This window comes from Schistocerca cancellata, chromosome 4, assembly GCF_023864275.1.
Source record: "Schistocerca cancellata isolate TAMUIC-IGC-003103 chromosome 4, iqSchCanc2.1, whole genome shotgun sequence".
Classification (NCBI taxonomy): domain Eukaryota; kingdom Metazoa; phylum Arthropoda; class Insecta; order Orthoptera; family Acrididae; genus Schistocerca; species Schistocerca cancellata.
The window spans coordinates 327,357,395-327,381,187 of record NC_064629.1 but is presented as its reverse complement, the minus strand read 5'-3'; the positions used below and the strand labels follow the sequence as shown (position 1 = coordinate 327,381,187).

At 38.3% G+C, this 23,793-nt stretch overlaps 1 protein-coding gene and 1 long non-coding RNA gene across 2 annotated transcripts in view; one reads left to right on the top strand and one right to left on the bottom strand.

The window, feature by feature from the left end:
- LOC126183809 (uncharacterized) overlaps positions 1-6,992 on the top strand; it is a 280,828-nt gene extending 273,836 nt beyond the window's left edge. Inside the window, exon 2 of the long non-coding RNA XR_007536818.1 lies at positions 5,666-6,992. This is a non-coding gene — a long non-coding RNA (uncharacterized LOC126183809). The remainder of the gene's footprint in view (positions 1-5,665) is intronic.
- A 7,227-nt stretch (positions 6,993-14,219) lies between these two features.
- LOC126183808 (MOB kinase activator-like 3) overlaps positions 14,220-23,793 on the bottom strand; it is a 31,844-nt gene continuing 22,270 nt past the window's right edge. Inside the window, exons 3-5 of the mRNA XM_049926056.1 lie at positions 15,296-15,523; positions 14,872-14,987; positions 14,220-14,784 (exon numbers count right to left, since the gene is read on the bottom strand). Of these exons, the coding sequence (XP_049782013.1) occupies positions 14,638-14,784; positions 14,872-14,987; positions 15,296-15,523 (491 nt within the window). The 3' untranslated portion in view covers positions 14,220-14,637. The remainder of the gene's footprint in view (positions 14,785-14,871; positions 14,988-15,295; positions 15,524-23,793) is intronic.

Below are 23,793 nucleotides of genomic sequence, written 5' to 3'. Positions count from 1 at the left end.
AGGATAGTTGGACTTCCAGCAGGAGGAGCAACATCTTGCATATCATTATAATGCTGCTGAAATCCAGTTAACCTGTAAGTGACCACATATTTACAAAAGTCCTTTGACCCTCATGTTCATAACATGTGATATTGTTTTGTACTGTTATAATGGGAAAGGTTATACTGATAGTACATTGACTGACACAGTGAAGCATTCCGAAGAAACAATCAGATGTCAATTTAACTTTGTAGATGTACACACCATCTGGGACTGTGTAAATGACCAGAGTTGCAATTCTCTCTAGAACATAGAATGGCCACCAATTAAAATGGTGTTCCTCATGTTCTAGCATTGTTATCAGCACCTCACATTACTTGGAAGTGACCTCATTGTGGGGGGTCCCCTTGTTCTGCTGGTTATATTATGCAATATCCAGATTTGTGGGGCATTCAGTAGTGACAGAGGCCCAATATTGGACTGTATGGGAATGTGGGGCAGGTATATTTATTATCGAGGTCCCAGTTGACCATGTCTGACCACCACATGGGAGAATAGCCGCATTGTGCACCAAGCACCTTGTAACACCTTCACATCTCCACATGCCATTCGAGAATGATTAATGGACTCCTGACAAAATTCTGTGTCATCCCACACCATTGCTCAGAGACTAGCAGCAGCCCGACTATGCAATTACTGTCAATGCTTAGGTTGCCATTAATAACAGCACAAACAGCTGTGCTTGGATGATGTCATGACTGAAGCATGGACTGCTGATGAATGGCTGGCACCATATTGTGTTCAGCAATGAACCTTAGTTCTGCATTAACCCCTGATGACCATCGTCAATGACCTGGGAAGAGGTCCCATTCTTCTAATCATTGGGAGAGGCACAGAGTTGTTACTCCTGGCATCATGGTATGGGAGCCATCATGTATGACTTCCGATCATGGCTGCTAGTGATTGAGAGAACTCTGGCAGCACAACAAATTGCCATGAACATCCAGCATTTCCATGTGTTACCTTTCATGTGACACTATCATGGTGCAATTTTTCAACAGGACACTACTCATCCATACTTGACACATTTCTATGAACTGTTTGTGATACTGAGGTACTCCTGTGGCCAGGAAGATCCCCAGGTATGTCCTCAACAGAACATGTGTAGTATCAGCTCCAATGCAGTGCCAGTATCCAGGATATCAAGAACCAGTTACAACAGTTATGGGACAGCTTGCCTCAGGAGAAGATATAATGATTTGTGACACCCTTCCTGACCCAGTCAATCCCTGCATCCAGGTGTGTGTGTGTGTGTGTGTGTGTGTGTGTGTGTGTGTGTGTGTGTGTGTGTGTGTGTTAGACTCATACTGCCCTGTTCTTTGAAAATTTTACTTGATTTTGTAATCAATGAGATAACATCACATACTCTTTCAAATGGTGAAGTTTCATTTCCATCTCCCCTTATGGGTGCTTCGCTTTTCACATGTTCCGTCAGACAGTGTACGCATGGCTAGGTTTATATTGGCATAAATGATACCCACCTGAAGTGTGCGTTACATATCAAAATTTTTAATGTAATGAAGAAAGCCCACTTCAATTTTTCTTCTTTGCTTTTCAACTTACATGAATGCCACAGAGCACTTTTAAGACTTGCAAGTACTGATTTGCTTTCTGTCCCCTTCATGCCAAGTATGTCTTGACTATTATGAAATAAAACACGGTGAAGATGGCTTACAAAAGAATATAATATGCTTACAAATGCATCCACATTAATTTATTTTCACATTACTAGGAGGCATTAGAATTCTTGACATTTCTGACTAGTGAGTACATCACACAAGAACAATAGCATTACAGCAAAGCAAATTATGCACAGCAATCCAATAATTTAATAATTAAAATAATACAACCAATGGCACAAAACTTCAGATCTTGAAAAGTTTCCTTTTCATGAAGTTTAACTACAAATTAATACTAATTTAAAACAAAAAGTGACAAATGTTCATCTTAGCCACCATTTAAAAATTTGTACACAAACATTAAATTGAACAAAGTTCTGGATGTTTAGCACACCACTTTTTTCTGAGACACACAAGTAAATGAAACTGGGGAGAAATGTTCCAGGACCTTTAAAAATGTATTTCTTTGTATTCTGTACATGATCCACAGTATACTCTTCACCTGTTACACCACTCAACTGTCAGTAAAAGAAAAAAATACTGATCATGCTGACTATGGAACCAGTTATTTCTTTCTCCAAATTTGTAACAGTGAACTTTAAAACCGATACCACAACAGATAAATGCATTTTTAAAACATGATAATTCCAATTACAATGACTAGGTTTACATCCACATGGTTCACAAATATATGTATAAATAATGCAATACTTGAAACATGACACTTATTTCTTTAAAATTGCAGTGAACTAAAAATTCATAACACACACAATTTCATCTAAAATACTGCAAGATATTGACAAAGTATGCCCATAGTAGAAACTGTCTCAGGAGTAACTATCAACAAACAGCTACATAGGTGAGTGATGTTTACATTTACCCACAAATATGCCCTGAGGATTAAACTAAGATCTTATTGTTATCACAGTGTTAACAATGACAATAATGAAACACTTGATTCAGTCTCTATTAAGAAAAGTCTGGAGGATAAGGGGGACAAATACATGATAGTTGGGAAACTTTTTTTCTTCAAGTTACTAGGAAAATCAAACAAAGTTAAACTTCTGTTGCTGTATCAAAAACCACATACAATGCATTAAAGTCTTATTCATACATAAATGCTGTGCTTCTAGAAAATTTTAGACATTCATCACAATCATGTAAACAGTTAAACCAATCTCTATGGAGATTAAATCATAAACAATGTGATTAAAATGTTCAAACTTTTTCATTTCATCATTATCATGCCCCTTGTGTGTGTGTGTGTGTGTGTGTGTGTGTGTGTGTGTGTGTGTGTGAGTGAGTGAGTGAGTGAGTGAGTGAGAGAGAGAGAGAGAGAGAGAGAGAGAGAGAGAGAGAGAGAGCCTTTGGAGGTGGGGGACAAGAATTAATACATCAACAACCAACTGAATGTTACTGAAAATTGCTGACCAAGAGGTGACTATGGCAAAATGGTTAAGACACTGGAATCGTATTCAGGAGAAGGAAGGGTCCATTCTTCATCCAGTCATCTTGACTGAAACTTTTGGGACTTCACGTAAATCATTTTAGTCAAATACCAGGATGGTACTGTCAGAACAAAACCACTGTTGATGCCTTCTTTCATTCTTCCACTGAACTACTGCTTTATGCCTAACTATCTCAATGTCACTGAAGAATTAAACTCTAACCTACCTACCTCACAACATTCATATTCCAATAGATTAATTTATTCCACAAATGTGAACTGCAGTTCCAACTGTTTAACTCAAAGCAGACACAAAATGTTACAATTCACATGATGATATCTAAAACTTTCAATCTTTATCTTCTGCTGTGTTATATAATATAAATTTTTGTTCTTGTTAAGCAACCATCATTTGCCTTAAATATACTGAAGATGCAAACTGCTCCTCTGACCACAACCAAATTACATGGCAACATGTACTTTGTTCCATTTCCTTATTGGAAGAAATATTTCTTTTCTTGTAAGAAGACTGCTTTCAACCATAATATAATTTTATAAAAAAAGCAAGAAACAGTTACATTACTAAACCTAAATTTGTGTTTTTTGAGAAATTATTATTTTATGGTGGAAGATGTCTATTCACAGGATTCAAGCATCTACAGTAAAACCCCATTTCAAAGTTTCTGCATTTTATGATTTCCTGCTTTTTACGTTCGTTTTTGTTAGTCCTATTCTCTTGATAATGCTTTCCCATCACGAACAATCCCATGTTACAACATTTCCTGCATTTTATGTTTTCTTTGATGTTATCATCAAAAAGTGCATCATATTCCTGCTCAGTCAGCCTTGGAACAAAGCAGAAGATGCAGACTATATGCACCGTTATTGATCATGTAACATAGCATTCAAGCAGTAAGAAAGATTTCCACTGTCAGTGTTGGGTCCCAGCCACCTGTATGATACGTTCACAGTGTTTGAAAGGTTGGGAAAGTATGCTGAACCACTGCCTTAATGATAATCACGATCTGATGGTAGTGGCTAGTAGCAACCTTCCTTCTGCTCATTGCACTGTGTTACAACAGCTTTAATTTAATTTCACAAACAAACAAACTCCACGTTTGAAGACAGCTGTCTCCATAATGGGCTTTCATGAATCATTGTTACTTCCGCACCAAGTACACTAATCCACACTAAGCACGCAGTCTTAGATTGGTACAACCTGATGTCCGACAAACATTACTACTCAAGATGCTCCATAACATTATGACAATTTCTGCCCTCTTTCTCACCCAGGATATCCCTGAACCAATTTACTTTCTAGCTGTCAACAAGCTGAAGATTTTGAGCCTATTGCTCTCTGTTTGAAAAGCCTGCCAACTTTAGTAGTGTTTTAACCAATATTTGATACAAGTTTTGTTCACCATAATTTTGTAATGATTATCAACAATAAGTCTCACATTAGAACATGAACATCTTCTTAATGTGGTTTCACAAGAGACTTTTGATCAGAATGAAGAGGGAAACCGCAATTGTGTGTCAGTTCTCAGCCACTTACTTTGTGATCATCACTTATGACAATTCTACAATGTGTAGATTCACATGTTGGATCGCAAGCTCAGTTAGTGAAGGGACTAGGATTTTCCTCTTCCACCTTGAACGTTACTGTGAGAAATCGGCCCAACATCAAAGCCAATGTAAGACAGTCTGGTTCCATGGAAAGAAAATGTAAATACACTTGGCCACCAGCATATGATCGTTTGGATAAACTTGTTGGAGAGTCGTTTGTTAGCACGAGAGCATCAGAAATTCCACTTAACGGCAACATACTGGGGAAAAATGCATTGCAGTCTGCTGCAAAAATGGGAATCACCAACTTCACAGCATCAAATTACCAAACTTTTTGAAGAAGGGAAGATAGAGGTAACTGGTGAAGAGGTCGACGAAGATGATGACCAAGAACCACTTGTGCCAAGCAGTACAGATGCTATGGAAGCTATTAAAAAATTTTAGGCAGTACATTGGTAGTGCATCAGGTGGTGGTAATGCATTTGATGCCGTATATACTGCGCAGAGACAAGTAGAACAAAGTGCTGTTACAAAGAAACAAAAACAATCAATTATTTCAGATTTTTTTAAAATAAGCAAAATTTAAATTATTTTAATTTCATATTTTGAACAATTTAAAGAGAATGACAGAGTAATGTATTGATTTTTGATTGTTTTATTTCCTATGCTTTCCTTTATTTTAACTTTGTTGGATTCTACACTTTTTTGGATCGGTCCACTGAAAAATGTGAAAAGGAGATTTTACTGTATTTTTCCTGTATATGCTTTTATGTTTCTAATACTACTGCTCATCCTAGCACAAGGTTTATGAAACAGCTTCTAAGATGATGATGATGATGATGATGATGATGATGTTGCATTTTGTGGGGCGCTCAACTGCGTGGTTATCAGCGCCCTTACAATTTCCCAACCTTTGCTCAGTCCAATTTCGCCACTTTCCTGGATGATGATGAAATGATGAGGAAAACACAAACACCCAGTCATCTCGAGGCAGGTGAAAATCCCTGACCCCGCCGGGAATCGAACCCAGGACCCCGTGCTCGGGAAGCGAGAACGGTACCGCGAGTCCACGAGCGGCGGACAGCTTCTAAGAGACCTTTGATCCCTAGCAATAGGAACCTGATATTCTGATGATGGATGATGATGATGATTAAAAATCTATTTTCTGGTTGCTTTTATACATGGTACGCCACTATGTGGCAAAAAGCATGTGAGTACAATGTGCAGGCCAAGGCTCGGTCTGTCTCGACATTGCTTGGTACTTCCCAGAAGTATTCAGCACAGTGCAACGTTTTATTTAACAATGAGGTGCAGCATTCTTCAGTGAGTACTACTTTCTTCAGTTTAGTGGAATTGTTGTGTCGGCAATGTTTAATCTTTGTTATTCATTCATGGTATAAAAAAAACTTGACAGGTCCAGTGACTGTTTGCACTATTTACTGCACAAAATGAGGCAATCTAGTTATCTACTGTCACAAGCTTTTAAAAATGAATGGGAACAACACCCATCATATAGTCAAAGCATACCACAAATCTTCTATGGAACAACATTGCAACACCATCAGAAAGAATTTAAAGATTTAGTTGACAAAAAGAGCAAAAAATCATTATCGACACACGGGAGTCATAAGCAGCACTTTGTGCTAAATTTGTAGGCATGGAACATGTGATCAAACTGGTGTGTGAATAGCAAGTTTTCTGAAGCCTCACACATTATTCCACTGTGAACTGTAACAGTTTTCAATGGAAATAAACGAGAAGTATGGAGACACTACATATTACTGCAAAGTACATTGGTTAAGTCAAGGGGTATGCCTGCAATTATTTATCAGTTTAAAACCCAACATTGTCGTTGAATTTATGAAGGAAAAAGGAAGAGCAGAAACGAAAATTAGAACATCTGGTATGGACTGCAGATCTCGCACTGCGCAAGGAATAATTTGAGACAAAAAAGAAACGCCATCCATTTCCCTAAACCAACTCATGTTAAAGAAAATGCAAGATTTGACGAATACATTGAGGACTTGAAAGAATTAAAAGGACAGTTTTCTAAACATTTTGGAGACAGCGCCAAGCTTAGGCTTTTTCCCGAGACAGTTTGCCATTTCAGTTAGAAGTGGCCCTGTGCATGTGCAAATGTAACTGTAATTGCAATGCAATTCCCATTTAAAAAAGATATTATTTTTTGTTTAAACTGTCCAGAGGGCCTACATAGTTTTCCTCTGAAGAAGTTCCACATCTCCATTATGAGGTTGGAAACATAATAAAGTGTTAAAGACTTTTTCAATTATAGAACTACATAAGTCACCACTACGTGGCAACCTGAGTGCAAAAATCTGTGACAGTCTGCATCTGACTGTATGTTGACATTTTGCACCAGATGAAAAATTATGTATTCACTAAGGCAAAAAAAAAAAAAAAAAAAAGAGAGAGAGAGAGAGAGAGAGCGAGAGAGAGAGAAAAAAATATGCTGAAAATTTGTTTTGTTTGCGGTCTATGATGTTGAGAAACATCAAATCGTGTTACATGCAATATGGCTGTATTGCTGTTTACATGCGGAGCTTTCGCAGTTTTCCCCTCTTTTCGTTCCTCATGCTCTGACAGCACAGTGTGGTGGTGGGAGAAGTGTGCAGCCAGGCAAGAGAGCTATGGCACATGAGCAAGAGAACTCCTTGCAATGCCAAATTCTTGCCCATTCCTGTTTTTATAGGTATCAGTTTTTAGTATTTTAATATATAAATTCTCATGGTCGCCCAATAGTACATTACGCACAATGCTGCTGTATACTTCTGGACAGGAAACATGCAAATCACTATTTGCACATCGCTCTGGCAACATTTGCCCTTTTTACTTTATGTTCAGAGTATGCTTATCAAAATCTACATGTAAAATGTATGGTATCACCACTTTTAATACAACAGCAAATGGCATGTGCAAAACAGCACTGATATTGGAAAAATCTAACTAACTAAACCTTGACATACAGGTTTTCAATCACAGTCTGAAAGCTCGCCATATGATGCAGTGTAACATGGCTGTTGCATAGCCATTTACTCTCATTCATAGTACCTACTGATCAAATGCAGCAAAACTGAGTGCCTACATTTTTGCATACATGCATACTTTCACAAGTTAGATTATTGTGGGAACTTTGTGAGATACATGTAGGAAAAGCATAACACATTCAGAAATCAAACACACGAGTGATACCGTTTGGAAAAAAATGACTAACTATTAAAGAAAATGTCATGAAAAATCACAGCAAACAGCTAAATGTTTAAAGAAAGTAGAGCAAAGAAGCATGAGGTTTGACTCTTACAAATAAAACTTCCTTCTCACTTCCACTCATACAGATTTCATCACATATTCAGAAAACTACACAAGCACTGTACAGGGTGTCTGAAGGATTCAGGAAAGTAATAGTGGCAAGTACAATCTCTCTGTGCACAATTTCTTGGCATTTAGTAAACAAGGAGCAGTGGGTCAGTACACAATGTGCATTTGCTGTGAAGGCATTTTATAAGAATGGTGACAGTAACTTCTGCTCAACAAAAATTCAGATACTAAAATTTAGGACACTGTGGCCACGTTACATCTTGCCACGCTATCAAGGCATAGGTTGAGAATTTCAAGGAGACTGGTTCACTTATAAAACAGACTCTACCCAGAGGTCAACATATTCAACATGCTCCATAAAACATTTAAGCACCCTGAGTGCCACGTCAGAAGCATCGGTATGGAAACATATGGTAGCATTAAACCTATGTCCAACTGCCATCCATTCAATACTCCACAGTGATTTGAAGTTTCACTCTTACAAAATTCAAGTTTTCAGGAACTGACACAATCAGAGCACATATTCTGTGAAAAATGATGGGATTGATTAATGATAACTCCAATTTTCTCGACAATCTTTCCATATTTGGTGAGGCTTAGGTCTGTATCAGCAGAAGTAAACAAGCAGAGGTTCAGCTACTAAGCTCCAGAAAACCATTGTCAATAGTAAAAACCAGAAATACTCTGCGTAAAGGTTAAAGTTTTTTTGTCATATCAATGTGAGGTGTTGATGGGGCCTTACTGCTTTGGGGATGACACACGGAATGCAACAACAGTAACATCCGAACAATTGGTGTACCGTATTTACTCGAATGTAAGCCGCACTTTTTTTCCGGTTTTTGTAATCCAAAAAACCGCCTGCGGCTTAGAATCGAGTGCAAAGTAAGCGGAAGTTCTGAAAAATGTTGGTAGGTGCCGCCACAACTGATTTCCGTCGTCGAATATATGTAGCGCTGCATAGACATGCTTTGCCGGCACAAAGATAAATACTAGCGCCAAAACCTCCGCGTCAGTAAATAAATTAAAAAAAAAAAAAAAAAGGGTGGAAGACGAGCCTTCTTCTCCGCCCCGAGCTTCGATCACTACATTTTATACATTATCCACGAAGTAAATACAAATTCCGTATTGTTCATCTTCGAATGTAGCAGCATTTCAATGTTGAATGTACTACGAAAATCCGACTGGCAAGACTAAGATGACTAATTTCTGTGCAGAATGTAATGTACTAAAGAGGCGTCTGCAAAGATTTTCAAACGGAGAAAAATTTTCGCTAAACTCTCGTTCAGAACGCCTTCTATCAAAAGCAGTCTATTATTTGGTTCATGTTGATCATTATCAAAGAAAGCAGCAGTGTAAGTAACAACAAATAGCAGTCTCTTGCCATTGTTTCGCTAATGAGACAATTCCTCCCTTTTTTTTATTGTAAGCGGTGTTAGCGCACACAAAAGCTAGCCATGCCGCGAGCGGCGACAGGCCGTGAACCCGCACTATCAGAATGCGACAAACAATGCGTAACACAGTACAGTAATGCATTTTCAGCTTAGAGTGACATAAACACCTATAACAAAGAGAACGGCACTTACCAAATCAAAGCAAAATAAGCAATCAATTCAAACCAGACGAAGCACGTTAAAAAGGAAACTTACCCGTATAAATACGGACGGAGCGCGTGACGCATAGCAATGGCTACCTAGTAAAGCTTAACTGCTTACGACTGCATTGTCATTCATTCGACCTAAATTGTGTCTCATATTACAATGGACCAACTTTGTTTCGATTTGGAGGTGTAGCCTAAAACTTTTCTCTCCCCTTGAATTTCGAGTCTCAAATTTCAGGTGCGGTTTAGATTCGGGAAAATTTTTTTTCTTGATTTCGAGTCTCATTTTTCAGGTGCGGCTTAGATTCGAGTGCGGCTTAGATTCGAGTAAATACGGTATATGCTTGACACATTTGTAGCAGAATAATCTCCAAACTTACCCTATTTTCATAATACTTGGTTCTTGGTTTCAGCAAGATATAGCAACATCCCATACTGCCAGAGTGTCAATGCCAGCTGGTTGGCAGCGCTTTGGTAACCTCATAATTTAACAGACTGACAACATTCACTGGTCCCCAAGAACATCAGATTTGTCAGTAGCTGCCTCAAACCCAAAGTATACACCACATGCTATACGACTAACACAGAGCTGAAGACAGGGATTAGTGAAAAAATCTCTGGTGTTTCAAACTGCAATGCAAAATCTCCTTCCAGGAATGCATACATCTGAATGGCCATATCATATGGACCTTATTTTCAAAAACTACTTCAATTTTGTGTGTTTCCTTGAGCCACTCTCTACATGACAAAATGTATCTTAAGTTACACAGTTGAGCATGGCAGTAGCTAAATATTCCACAACTGCTTGTTGTACTTTCAAGTGACTGCAGATGGACGGCGCGTGAAACGGAAGGGGCTGTTCACTAAATTCCGAAATACAATCTTCACCGAGGATGTAGAGTATGTGTTATTACCACCAATTTTCAAATCGTGTAATGATCATCATTCAAAAAATAAGAGAAATTAGAGCTTGTAATGAGGCATTCAGACAGTAGTTTTTCCCTCACGCAATCCATGAGTGGAACGGGGGGAGGGGGGGGGGGGGGGGGAGGGAGGATATATATGTAGATGTAGAACTGCACCTCTAACAGCAAACCATAATAAAGGAGAGGGGTATGTTAAATAAAATACTGCAATGAGCTAAGTTGTCAACAACAACAAAAATGTATAAGCACAGATCAACACAAACTGACAACTGCCATGTACACTTAGTAAAAAGAAAAATGGAAACACACATTTGGTAAGCAATGACTTCCTGATAAAGATTAATGAACAGCATCCTAACTTGCGAGACTGGAAAGTGAGCCAAACATGGAATTTATGTGTGTGCTCGGTTAAAGTCAGTTTGTCTGATATACCAGGTCTATCTGACTGTGATTTTTAGGTAATTTTCCCGATTTATCTCGACAAATGCAAGAGACATTCCCCCATATCAATCCCAGAAACACAACACGCCAACAGATGAAATATGAATACATATAGTAAAATTTTACACAAGTCACAGACAGATGCCACACGCGATTTCCCTCCTTTTGTGCACGTAATGTGTGCAGTGATAAAAAGTCAATCTCATTACTGACTTAAGACAAAGATTATTGCCAAATTCTGAATGGTTAATTGCCAACCAGTAGCAGAACCTGCTACAGGTGAGGCAAATACTGAAGGAAAGGAAGAATACTGGGAAGAAATTGTAAATAACTCAGAATCGTGTCACAAATCATGTAATAAGAACAATAAATAGGCTGCACAATACTGGAGTAAATAATGGTGAAACTCTAACCTCTCCCAATATATTTTGTGGGGGTGATACCCCACAGCTCACAAAAGTACTATGACATTTTCTAACCTCTCCTTTCAGGATCTTTATCAAAATGCAGAATAGTCTGGACACACACACACACACACACACACACACACACACACACACACACACACACACACACACACACACACACACACAGAGAGAGAGAGAGAGAGAGAGAGAGAGAGAGAGAGAGAGAGAGACTCCCAGGAAATGACTTACGAGAGCTCCAGATGAGACATGTAAAGTATGGATTAAAAATTTTGACTCTTATTCAAAGGTGATTTTGGAATCCTTTACAAACTTTGCCATAGCTTTAATTTTCCCCCTCCCCATTTACACTGCGTAACACAACACTACATTGCCCTATTGCTAAAGAGACAGATTCTGTGGGTCTCAGAAGCAAATGTAAAATATATAGCACATAACTTTTGTTTATTTATTTGATTTTATGAAATGCTCACAAAATTGAATTTTGATTAAAGAAGCAATTCCAGTTTAAATGCCCACAAGATTTAAGAAATATTCAAAGAACTTGAAAATAATTAGGTTTGACTGTTACAACAAATGGATTCAGTAGGAAAGTACTTTCCAATGTTCACCAAACACAAGTTTTTTAAGTTTTCTCTCATGCACTATTCTTTGGTTTGTCAGTAGCTTCTCCTATGGGGGACCAAACAGTATAGTACTGTATTTTCATTGCAGATTGTGAGCAAGTATGTGCCAACATGGACTTAAAAAATGATACAATGAATAAGAAAGAAGAGCTTTATAGGGAATATTTGAACATTATTATCACTGCAAAATTCAATAATCTAAAATTTGTTACAGAATGACATACTGAAGTGGAGAAAAGGAGTAAATGTTCTGTACAAAATTCAGCTGTATTTTACATTTCTAAACACAAGATTCTCAATGTCATCACCTTAGAACATATGCCCTGTTTGAAAAATAGTAACACTACTTATGTTAGTAGATACACAAAAATTAAATGCATAACACACAACGAAATTCCAAGTTTATCTTGCCAGATCTGCTAACTGGAGGGTGGGAGGGAGGGAGACCATTCAGGAGTCTAACATGTGACCACCCCACCATTAACAGCAAACATTACATTCTATTTTGACTCATTAGGCAGGTAACCCTGGTCACAGGAACAAAAGAGTTTTTTTAGTGATATAGTATGTATTTCTAATGGACCCCTGAATTCATGTGAATCTCACCTCACCATCTGAATATCTGCAATATATCTATAGAATGAGGTATTTGATTAATACGACTCATGTGATTTGGCTCCTGCTTATACAGTTTCACAGCTTTCTTTTTAAATTTTTCTACATCACATGTCACATTTAATGCCTGAAAAAAAAAAAAAAAAAAAACACACACACACACACACACACACACACACACACACACACACACACACACACAAACAATTAGGGTTTTACAGCACATTTTCGGAGGATGCCAGAAACAGCATATACAAACTGATAGATGGTAGTCTGTTGTGTAGGTGATTGCTCAGTAATATCTCCGTCAGTTTCATCCAAAGTTTACAGAAAAGCTGTCTCACACTTGAAGTTTATCAGTTTCAAAATTGGGGAAAGGAAATAACTTCTTTTCTAAATCCTTAAATCTTATAGCATTATGCATCATACAGTGATGGATAGCAAAAGCATGAGTTCACTCTCCTTACCGATTGAGAGATAATTGGAAGTTACAGAGCATGTCAAACTCGACAACATTAAATCTTAAAACCAGCGCACAAGGTAGACAAAGTAATTTCACAACACCAAACAATCTAGGTGATTTTTTGCACAAAAAGCATCCATAAGAGGATCTACATGAAAATTTAGCTATAATGACTGACGGAATTCCAAAATTAATCTTTCATTCTACATCAGCTTGTGGCTTGAGATGGAAACAAGGTACTTGCTGGCTGAAGCTTTGTTTCAGTATGATATGCTACTTAGATAGGAGAGAAATGCTCATGAGAAAAACTTAAGTTTGGGTCTTAGATCAACAGCCAATTTTTTATTTCGATTAAAATAATGGTGGCTTGTTTCGGTGAGACATGTTGTAGAACTCAGCCACAAGATAGTTTTAGGTCTTTCACGAGTGCCACAAGGCTTGATGTGTTGTGTGTCTTGTAGGTACATGCAGCACCATGTCAAGTGTGGCTGGCTGCATACGGCAATGTGTCACTGTGTAGTCCCCCCCCCCCCCCCCCCCCCCCATCCCCACCACTGCAATCCGTCAGTCACAAAGTTATTTTATTCCAGCTTTAGTCTATCAGAAAACAAACTGCAATGTAAATTATGGCTTTGGTCAAGGTAACATTTGTTTTACGTTAAATTTATATTATGCTACAACAATAAAAGAAATGAATAACTTTATTACTGATTTAAATATGATAAATCTGCTTCCACTGTTGTTTACAGACTAGGGCCTCAATATCAGATGGAAACATTCTTCCTCGTTGAAACCACAAAGTTGTGGAAAATTCATTTTGGTTCACAAACTACAAAATTCCATATGCTTTGTTATTGCATGCTCAGTGCACTAATTATCAGTTGGAAACTGTATTTGGATTTACTTCAGGACCAATCTTATCCTATGTTCATATCAAAATGACATATTCACCTCTATTTTGGAGAGTAGCTAAACCTAGATCATGGCCAGTTTCACAGTGGCTGGAACAGTGGTCTCCTCCATTTCTACACCTCCAACCTTGAGTATCATGCTTTGCTGCACTCAAGATACAAATGATGATGATGGATAAGTTTGACATAATCAATTATAAAACAGATGTTGATTAACTGGCTACACATTCAGTCTTAGGATTTTATTTTCACCTGGGATTCACACAGAAGAAAAATCAGTGCACAGGAACTATAAAGACAAGTGAAAGAAGATATTCATCCTAAACATGTGTAGCATTTAGCAAGAACATTATATTTACTTTTCACTTCTCTCTCATATTTCAAATATAAATTTTTAGAAATAAGTGAGTCATTAAGAAAAAGGTTTTACAACATATTTTCATCCAAAGAAGATCCAATACCTAATCAATGTCTTAATTGTGAACTTACCCCTTTTGCCAACATATTTCTGACATCCTCTTAATACACTGAACATGTATTGTACACAGCCATGTTAAATATAATAAAAACAAAAACTTACTACACTCATAGTAAAAGAAGAAATAACATTCGAAGAAACTAACTGGTCAGCTAGAGGTAGTCTGAGATTCCACATGATCCCGACAAATATGAGCAGTCATTTCTTTCAGAGGTTCAAGCTCTTTGCTACTGACAAGATCAAATTCTTTCACAAAATAGTAAAAATGCTTGTAGCAGGTATTGACATGAGGTTCCTGGAAAATAAATTTCAGAATTTATCAGACGTAAGTTAAACATTTTGTTCAGATCGGAATTTACATATAAATATGAAATATACCTACCGCTCCAATAGCCACAATTCTATCAAAATGGTGAATATAAACATGTACAAAGACTCTGAAAAGACGGGTCAGAATTTTTCGACACAAGGGGATAAATGTCTTTGGAAAAGGTACATCTGAAATAAAAAATATACATCTGCAGTTATTCTGTTCTGTAATTCTTTACAACACAACACAATACAATACATGGACATATACAAATATTTAACTTAACCACATAGGTAATTTATCTAGTCCATTCCCAATTCAGTGACATGTTGTCTTTTATCATTTGTAACACATTTAAATACTCTGACAATCTAAGTACTTAGTGCAACTGTTAATCAATAATTCATATTTACACTTCAGTCACTATGACTTATTTCCCTACAAATACAGCAATTTTGTTTTAATTTGAGGTTATTTAAAGAATGTCAATAATTACCTGTTGAAACAGGAAATAAAGTTTCATTGTTTATCTGTGACTCTACCCAGTCCATAAGGAGGCTAACATATTGTGGTGCAGGAAGAGGAGTTGGTTTCTTGTACTTTACACCATCTGCCCATAAATATTCAAATTTTGGTCCTCCTGACATAGTTGGACAGCTTTCTGGAGTGCAATACTCAGACACCGTACCATAAATTAAGTTGATACGATTGAAAAAATCAACAACTGAAACAAACAGAGAATAATTGAGACAAAGCACACACACACACACACACACACACACACACACACACACACACACACACACACACACACACCAATATATGTATAATAATGTTCTCTCCAAAATACAATGTGTGCTCCAAAAGTATAAAACCACTACCTTTCCCGCGTAAAACTATGAAGCCCTGCAAACTTTATCCAATGGAGATATGGTGTGGGAACATTCATGTACAGGTGTGAATTTTTTCCCCTCCAGGAGAAAGTGTCAATTGCTGCCAGTCCATCTGAGAGTGAGAACATACAGTGAGCAGTCCTTTGATCCCAGTACGTTGACAGAGAAAAACTGAGCAGTGATATTGCATCAAGTTTTCCCAAAAGCTTGGACAACACTCAAGTGGAAAATATTCACGATATTCAAAAGGCTTTCGAGGATGACACTATGAGCAACTCACAGATAAAGGAGTGGTACAATCACCACTTCAAATATGGTCACACATCAGTGAACAGCAAACCACATTCAGGAAGACCTTCAACAAGCCAAAATGACAATGTCATTTAGCAAGGGCTGACTTTAGTCATGGAAGACAATAGTATCACAGTATAAAAGCTTTTGAGCAAGATAGGGGTAAGCATTGGATAAGAACTTTCAATTTTGACTGGAGATTTGTGTACGAGAAGTGTGTCAGTGAAATTTGTACCAAAAATTGCTGCCAATGGGGCAGAAGGAACACCATCTGGAACTTGCACAGGACATTCTGGACAATATACACAGTATCCCCAACTTTCTGAACAATAAGACTGCATGGATGAGACATAGGTTTATGGATACGACTCAGAAACCAAAATGAAGTAATCACAGTGACAACATATAACATACTCAAGGCCAAAACAAGCATGCCAGGTCCAGTCACATTGATTGTTTTCTTCAATTTTTATGGGATGGTGCATCACAATTATGCATCAAAAGGCCAACACTACCAGGAGGTCCTTCCTCACTTTTGTGATGCCATGCAGCATGAATGACTCAGCAGCTCTGTCATGGTAAAGGACCCATACACTGAGCACATCTCATTCAGACTTTTCTCGGCAAACACAACATTTCAGTGGTTAGTCGGGCTTTCTGCACTTCCAACATGTCCCTATAAGACTTTTCACTATTTCTCAAGCAGAAAATTTGCCTGAAAGGAAAGCAATTTGGGTCAACATGCAGAATGTGATGACCCAGCTGATCAACATTCCTTAAGACAAGATCCACATGTACTTCAAACAATGGCAGGAGCACTGGGAGAACTCTGCGCATTACCCAGGAGAATACTTTGAAGGTGATTACAATTCTGTACCAAGTCAATAAATGTATTTCTGACAATCGAAGGTTTGATACTTTCTGAACACACTTCGTAGAAGCATAACAAATCATTATATAATGGTAAACACTATTGAGGCACATAAAGGAACTCTCATGATACACATCAGTAACAGTTCCATAACCTGTAACTAGCAAGTATTACTCTGAAGTCACAGAGTGGTTCCACTGCATTTCCTCATCCTGAGTGCCTAATGGTACACATCCCTGACAACAGATGTGATGGTGGTGCTGGTTGTGAGTGGGAGTTAATGGCATTCAATAGAGTAGTTATTAGTGTCATTACTAAGATGGACAATACGCCACAAAAATGTAGCTAACTGATCCCTTTCAAAATAAATCTATTAGTCACATTCAAGTACCCTAGCTAACAATTTTGGAAGGTCAGGCAGCACAAAATCTTAAAATACATACCAGATTCACCTCTTCATCAGCTAAAATAGAGATTATATCAACTGCTACAACGTTTGATGCCTTCTAACCATGACAGAAAACATCCCCTTTATATTGTCTACATTAGACTGTGATTTGGAAACAATGATTGTTTACGGAATAAAAGACAAATTAAAAAAGTTATTTGTGTTAGCTACTTATTTTCTTTTGTAGCACATTTTGAGGATGTTCCAGTGTAATGACAAGTGCCGGCACGGAGATGAAGAATGCAAGAGCAGAGAAGGCCGAGAGATGGTGTCAGCCAATAGTATACTGACTAGGAACACACCACGACAGCAGCGGCCTCTATCTGACTAGAATATAAGTGCCGCTCCTGCCAGCATCTGCCAGACAGTAGAAGACAGGCACTAGCAGACCTGGACTAGGAACCATGCATTAGTAAAAGAGGCACTAGAAGAGAGGCACTAGAACAGCCGTAACTTGTGATCCCTATGAACTTGTGTGAATTACTTGTATGGACATTGTATACAGCGAAGGACATTGATTACATGCATGTTGCCAATTGCTTGTGACCCAAAGTTAAGTTTTGTCAATCTACCTTATTATAACAAAAACCATTAATTTGATTTGCTTGAATTGTTGTATAGCTATCTGAGAAAGCAGCATCCTTTAGGCACCCTATAAGAGACGAGTGGGCAGGACACCACAGAGGGCTTACACCCTTATCTTTAGGTGGATCAGTGGCTTACATTGGAATTTCTTGTCCTGTATGTAGCCCGTTGTCTGGTTTAACCAACATTTCCCTACAAGTAAGTTGTGTGTTAGCTGCCACAACATGGCAGAAATGGGACACACATTTCTATTCCACAAAGTTAATGGCTGAGGACATTTCAGAATATTAAATAACACAAAGCTTGGGCACCCTTAACCATAACATACGTACCTACACTAAAAATTCTGTTGCCGGAAGTACTGGAACTCTTGAAAAATATCTAAATACATTAGCAACGTTTGTATCCTTGATCAAAGCTGTATGTAATACTTTTCTCCTCTATATACACATTTATATTCTTATGCAGTGTTTTCTTTAATAGTCTTGATTTTAAAAAATGGAAAGAAACAAATAGCAACTCAAAATCTCACTTCACTTTTATTCAGTATATGAAGTTCAGTCACATTGCTTTTTCTTGACATAGTAACTTCTGAATAGAAAAATCAACATCTGTTCTGTTTTCTATTTTTATTGGTTTCTGCCGCACACTGTGCCAGATATCTCTCTGCTCTCCTTATATGTAAAGGTGATAATCTCAGTATCATACTTATCATTTGTGTATTCTGTCCATCCTTTGAACTTGGTGCAAAGACTTTTTCATAACTAAAATTTGTTCATCCTTCTACCCTTTTGTTGCACTGGGTAATCCTAATTTGGTATTTTAATTTCTCATTTCAGTTTTGTCAACTACCAGGTCTGAAGCAAGGACAAAACTGGGAAAATTTTTTTAAAAAAAGGGCTGTAGCCTTTTCCTCCACACAAATCATCAAGCAATTTCTTGCAATTTCTTCCATCATTTCACAATGTCAAATCTCTAAACCTTATAAACAGAAGAATTCCAGACAGTCTCGAATGACTCCAACAATATATGGAGGACGTCACATATTGAACTACAAATGCAAAACACCTTTTTTTTTTTTTTTTTCAAAATTACTAGGCCAAGAGAGAGCAACAACTGAACTTCATATATTGGAGAAAAGTGGCATCAGATTCTCAGTGTTTCTGCGAACCTTTAGAACCAAGGAAGAAATAACAACAAAATGGCATAACTGGAGCATGTTGTTGCTCTCTATGCCACAGATTCTCTTGCAAGGGAGATGACATTATGGGATAGCCTATACAACCAAATGTGATCAGTAACAGCTTTTACCTCTCAACCCCCTCTTTCAGTATTTGTATCATGCATCATGGCTAGATAGCAAGCTAAAAGAAAATTAAGAAATAAATGTATTGATTTGTATACTTTTTAGTTCTATTTATTTTTGTTTTAGTTCTTTAACACATTGACTGCCACGTGAATTAAATATAACTCATAGGAAGTGTTCTCTTCGGGCCACATGAAGTAAATACAACTCACGGTCATTTTTCCATTTAAAGCTCCGTGGTGCAGTTGGAACTCACAGGAGCATGCTGTGACTTGGTGTTATAGTAGGTTATGGCCCCAGTAACAAATCAAGTTCATGGCCTACGGTTTTCTAGAGCTCAAGAGTAGTTATTGACATCTGAATGTGTGAGTTATATATAACTCACGTGGCTAAGTCGTACTGGACTTTTCTTCTTTTTATTATTTATTTATTATTTAGTTTGACATATTACTTACACAGCAGATTGCAAATTACATACAATTTTATTTACATTCTTGAACTCTAATTGCGGCAACAATGAAACTGAAAAATTTGGGTCATTCCACTTTGATTCTCTAACACCTGTATGCACTGTGCTTTATGCTTTATCAAAAAACACTATGCAAAAATATGAGTCACAATTCTTACATTTCCATGCAGTTTGTTTGCATTTCTTGACAGCTTGCTTTCATCCAAATCCATTCTTCATTTTTTCGTAGCACACTGTACAGCTACATCTGGCTGCTCCCCTGTTCACAAGTGCACAATCTGCAGGTAACACTGTGGCTTTGGTGAGAGGTGTCTCCGGCTCATCGACATCTTCTGTATGGAATAGTCTCAAAGTCACTTCCTCTTTGAATTCTGTGATTGAGATGTTGTTGTTGTTGTTGTTGTTGATGATGATGTATCGGTAAATCGCATGAGCATTTACTAGTGCTGACCCTGTCAGCAATTCAATTGCAAGCTTCCTGTATCACTTCACACCCCACCTTAGACAATGTGAGTACGACTACATTTGGTCAGAAAGATCTATAAAAGACTTTGATGGACTATAGTCAATTATCATTGTTAGCTTTTTCTTTTTCCCCTTCCTGGTTTGAACTTCTTCTTCTTCTTCTTCTTCTTCTTCTTCTCCTCCTCCTCCTCCTCCTCCGTGAACAGTGCTCAGCATCAGAACATCCCTCTTATCTTTCCATTTCAGGACTACTTTATCTGTGGTACTTCCCCCTCTGCTTTGTGTTCCCCTTTCTTCAGTTTTGCCTTTACAACATCTTGAATATTAAGTTTTCTGTTTGATCTTACAGTACCAACTAAATGTGTTGATTGTTCAAGAAGTTGGTGTGCTAGATGAACACTTGTGTAAAAATTGTCTGTATATAAGATTCTCCTCCCATTAGTAATCCTCTCATACAGCTCATAACAACAGAAGTGCAAGAGAAACACCAGGATTTGCATTCTTCCCACAGTAAACTTTCATATTCCAGGTGTAGCCACCCTTTAGATAAAGTTTGAACAATTTAATTCTGAATTTATGGTGCTTTTTCTTTATATACTGAATGAAACTCAGTCTTCCTCGAAATGGCACAAGTGTTTCATCAATGTAAACTTCTTTCTACGGCACAACTACACTTTGAAATCTCTGCAGTAATTTATCAATAAGAGGTTGAACTTTGAATAAAGGGTTTCCCAATTGGCACTGGTTGTTACCGGGAAAATGCCATATACGTAAAAGCAGTTCAAAACAATTGTGTGACATAACATTTTTTACGTTGTTGTGATAGAGCATATTTCCTGACCAATAATTTGAAATCCTTGGCTTTACATTTAGTGACATCCTTAACAAAAATCCTAAAAATTGTTCAATTTCAGTTTTGCTGACATCAGTCCACGCTTTCAGTCATGAATTAACAGTTACTGAATGGCTTTCTAAGACTTGTTTTGCATACAAACTAGTTTCTTGAGTCACATATTCTAAAATTACATCAGTTACAAAATATTTGAAGAAATCGTATGGTGTCTTGCCTTTGAGAGTTAGTGCAACAGAAGCATTTACACCAGAACTGGAATTAATAAATGTAAAGTTATTCATATTTTTACCCATAACTCGCCCCCAGACAACCTCACCAACCTCATTAGAATTTGTTCTAAGTGTGTCATCTTCATCTTCATAACTTTCTGATATTACACTTACTTCAATTGACCCTGAATCAATGGCACCAACATGGTTAGATGTGCTTTGTTGCCTGGATTTTACAGCTGTGAAGTCTGGTTCTTTGACTGAATGTGGACTTAAAACTCTTCTTCCTATCTTCACTGATGTGAGTCCATCATCAGACCTTCCAGTTTCGCTTCCGGTCTCCTCTGGTAAAAATTTGTCTGAGCTATCACCAAATAAAGACACAGATCTTCATCACTTATGTCCATAACTTCATCTAAAAACTGATGTACATGCCTTTGTTCATCTTCATAATTTCTATGAGAAATTTTCTTCTGCCACAGTATCACATTGTTATGGAGCAAACAACACTGAATAAAAACTGTAGCAACAATAAAGGAACTGTATACAAATAATGCTGTGGAATGAAAAACTGACAGGAGTACAAACCTAAGATTATTAGCGACATAGCAATTGATACACCTGGTACCTTTACACTGGGGCCATGTGAATCATATGCAACTCTCACAAAAATTTTAAAAAGTTACTAAAATGCCATATTTTCACTTCATTTGCACTTAACAAGTTTACTTGGAGCAAACTAAAACACGATATTGAAAAAAAGTAAATGGCTCAAGGGGTCGGTAAACCAACTACACCATGCAAGCCAATGTGTTAAAATGAACTGGTAAAAAGAATCAAAAGCCAAAATGTGGAAACGGATTTATGTCTCAGTTACACAAAACAGATGTAATATGAAAGTGTGAGCACTGAAATTACACAGAAACACAAAACCTTTTGTTGTATATACATTTCATAAGTACTGTCTGATTGGTTGGTTGGTTGGCTGGTTTAAAAGAGAGGAGGGAAGGGACCAAACTGCGAGGTTATCGGTCCCTTGTTCCTAATAAAACAATGCCACAAGTATTACAATAAAACAGATGAGACATATAAAAAAACAGAAAGAAAGGAAAAACCACAAGAACAAAGGAAAGGCTAGGAACCCCAAAAGGGACAAAAGAGGACAAGAAAACAGAGATGCTAGAAACAGAAGAGAGTAAAACAAGAAAGCAGATTCCAGTGGCTGACTGACCACAAGAATAAAAAGGAAAAGCCAGCCACTCTGCAATACATTAAAACCTCCACCCTAAAAGAACTAGGGTGGAGGACACAAAGGACATGCGCTAAAACTTAGGTCAAATGATAAAACCCACCCTCATGAATAAAACATAAAACTAAATCAGCCAATGAGGCGTTGTCAGATATAATCAGCGGAAACGAGTCCGGTAACCCAAGATTTCGTCGCTGGGCAGTCAAAGTGGGACAGTGCACCAGAATATGGGCCACTGTCAACCGGGCGCCGCACCGACACTGAGGCGGGTCTTCATGGCGCAAGAGGTAACCGTGGGTCGCCCAAGCATGGCCAATGCGGAGCCAGCAGAGGATAACTGATTCCCTGCGAGAGGCCCACATATAAGACTTCCACACATTCATAGACTCCTTAATGACACACAGTTTGTTGTGCATATTGTTATGCCATTCCGTCTCCCAAAGGCGAAAAACCCTGCAGCGAATGTCAAAACGCAGGTCAGGTTCAGAGATGCCCATCTCCAGAAGCGGTTTCCACGTAGCCTGTTTGGCCAGACTGTCAGCAAGTTCGTTGCCTGGGATGCCGACGTGTCCTGGGGTCTATACAAACACCACTGAATGACGCGACTGGTCCAGGGCATAGCCGGACTCCTGGATGGACGCCACCAGAGGATGGCAAGGGTAGCACTGGTCAATAGCTTGTAGGCTGCTCAAGGAATCAGTACACACAACAAACGATTCCTCGGGGCATGTAAGGATGTGCTCACGAACACGAGATATAGCCACCAGATCGGAAGTGAAAACACTGCAGCCATCAGGCAAGGAATGCTGTTCAATATGTCCTCCATGGACATACGTGAAGCCAATGTGAGCATCAGCCATCGAGCCATTGGTGTAAACCACTTCGTGGCCTTAGTACCCTGCGCTCTGCAGGGTTAACTGAGTCCTTAGGGCCATGTGAAAGGTACAGGTGAAGCTGCACCTATGGAGGTGTAGTGAATGGACCTCAAGTATAGGTGGTACAAGGACTCCAATTCAGAAAGAAGGGATCGGACACGAACTGCAACTGGAAGCCCTGACCTGGGCCTCTGATGTGGGAGATGAACCGCCATGGGTGGGAGAAGGAGACGGTGATTCGGATGCACAGGAGAACTACGAATGTGTGCTACGTAACTGGCCAGCAGTTCAGCAGTTGTGCACACCTAACCTGCAATGGAGGCACTCTGGCTTCCATAAGGACGCTGGTCACCGGACTTGTCCTAAAAGTTCCTGTGGCTAGTCGAATCTCGCAGTGGTGCACTGTGTCGAGTAAATGCAATGCTGAGGGTGCCGCCGAACCATAAACCACAGTCCCATAGTCAAGGCGGGATTGAACAA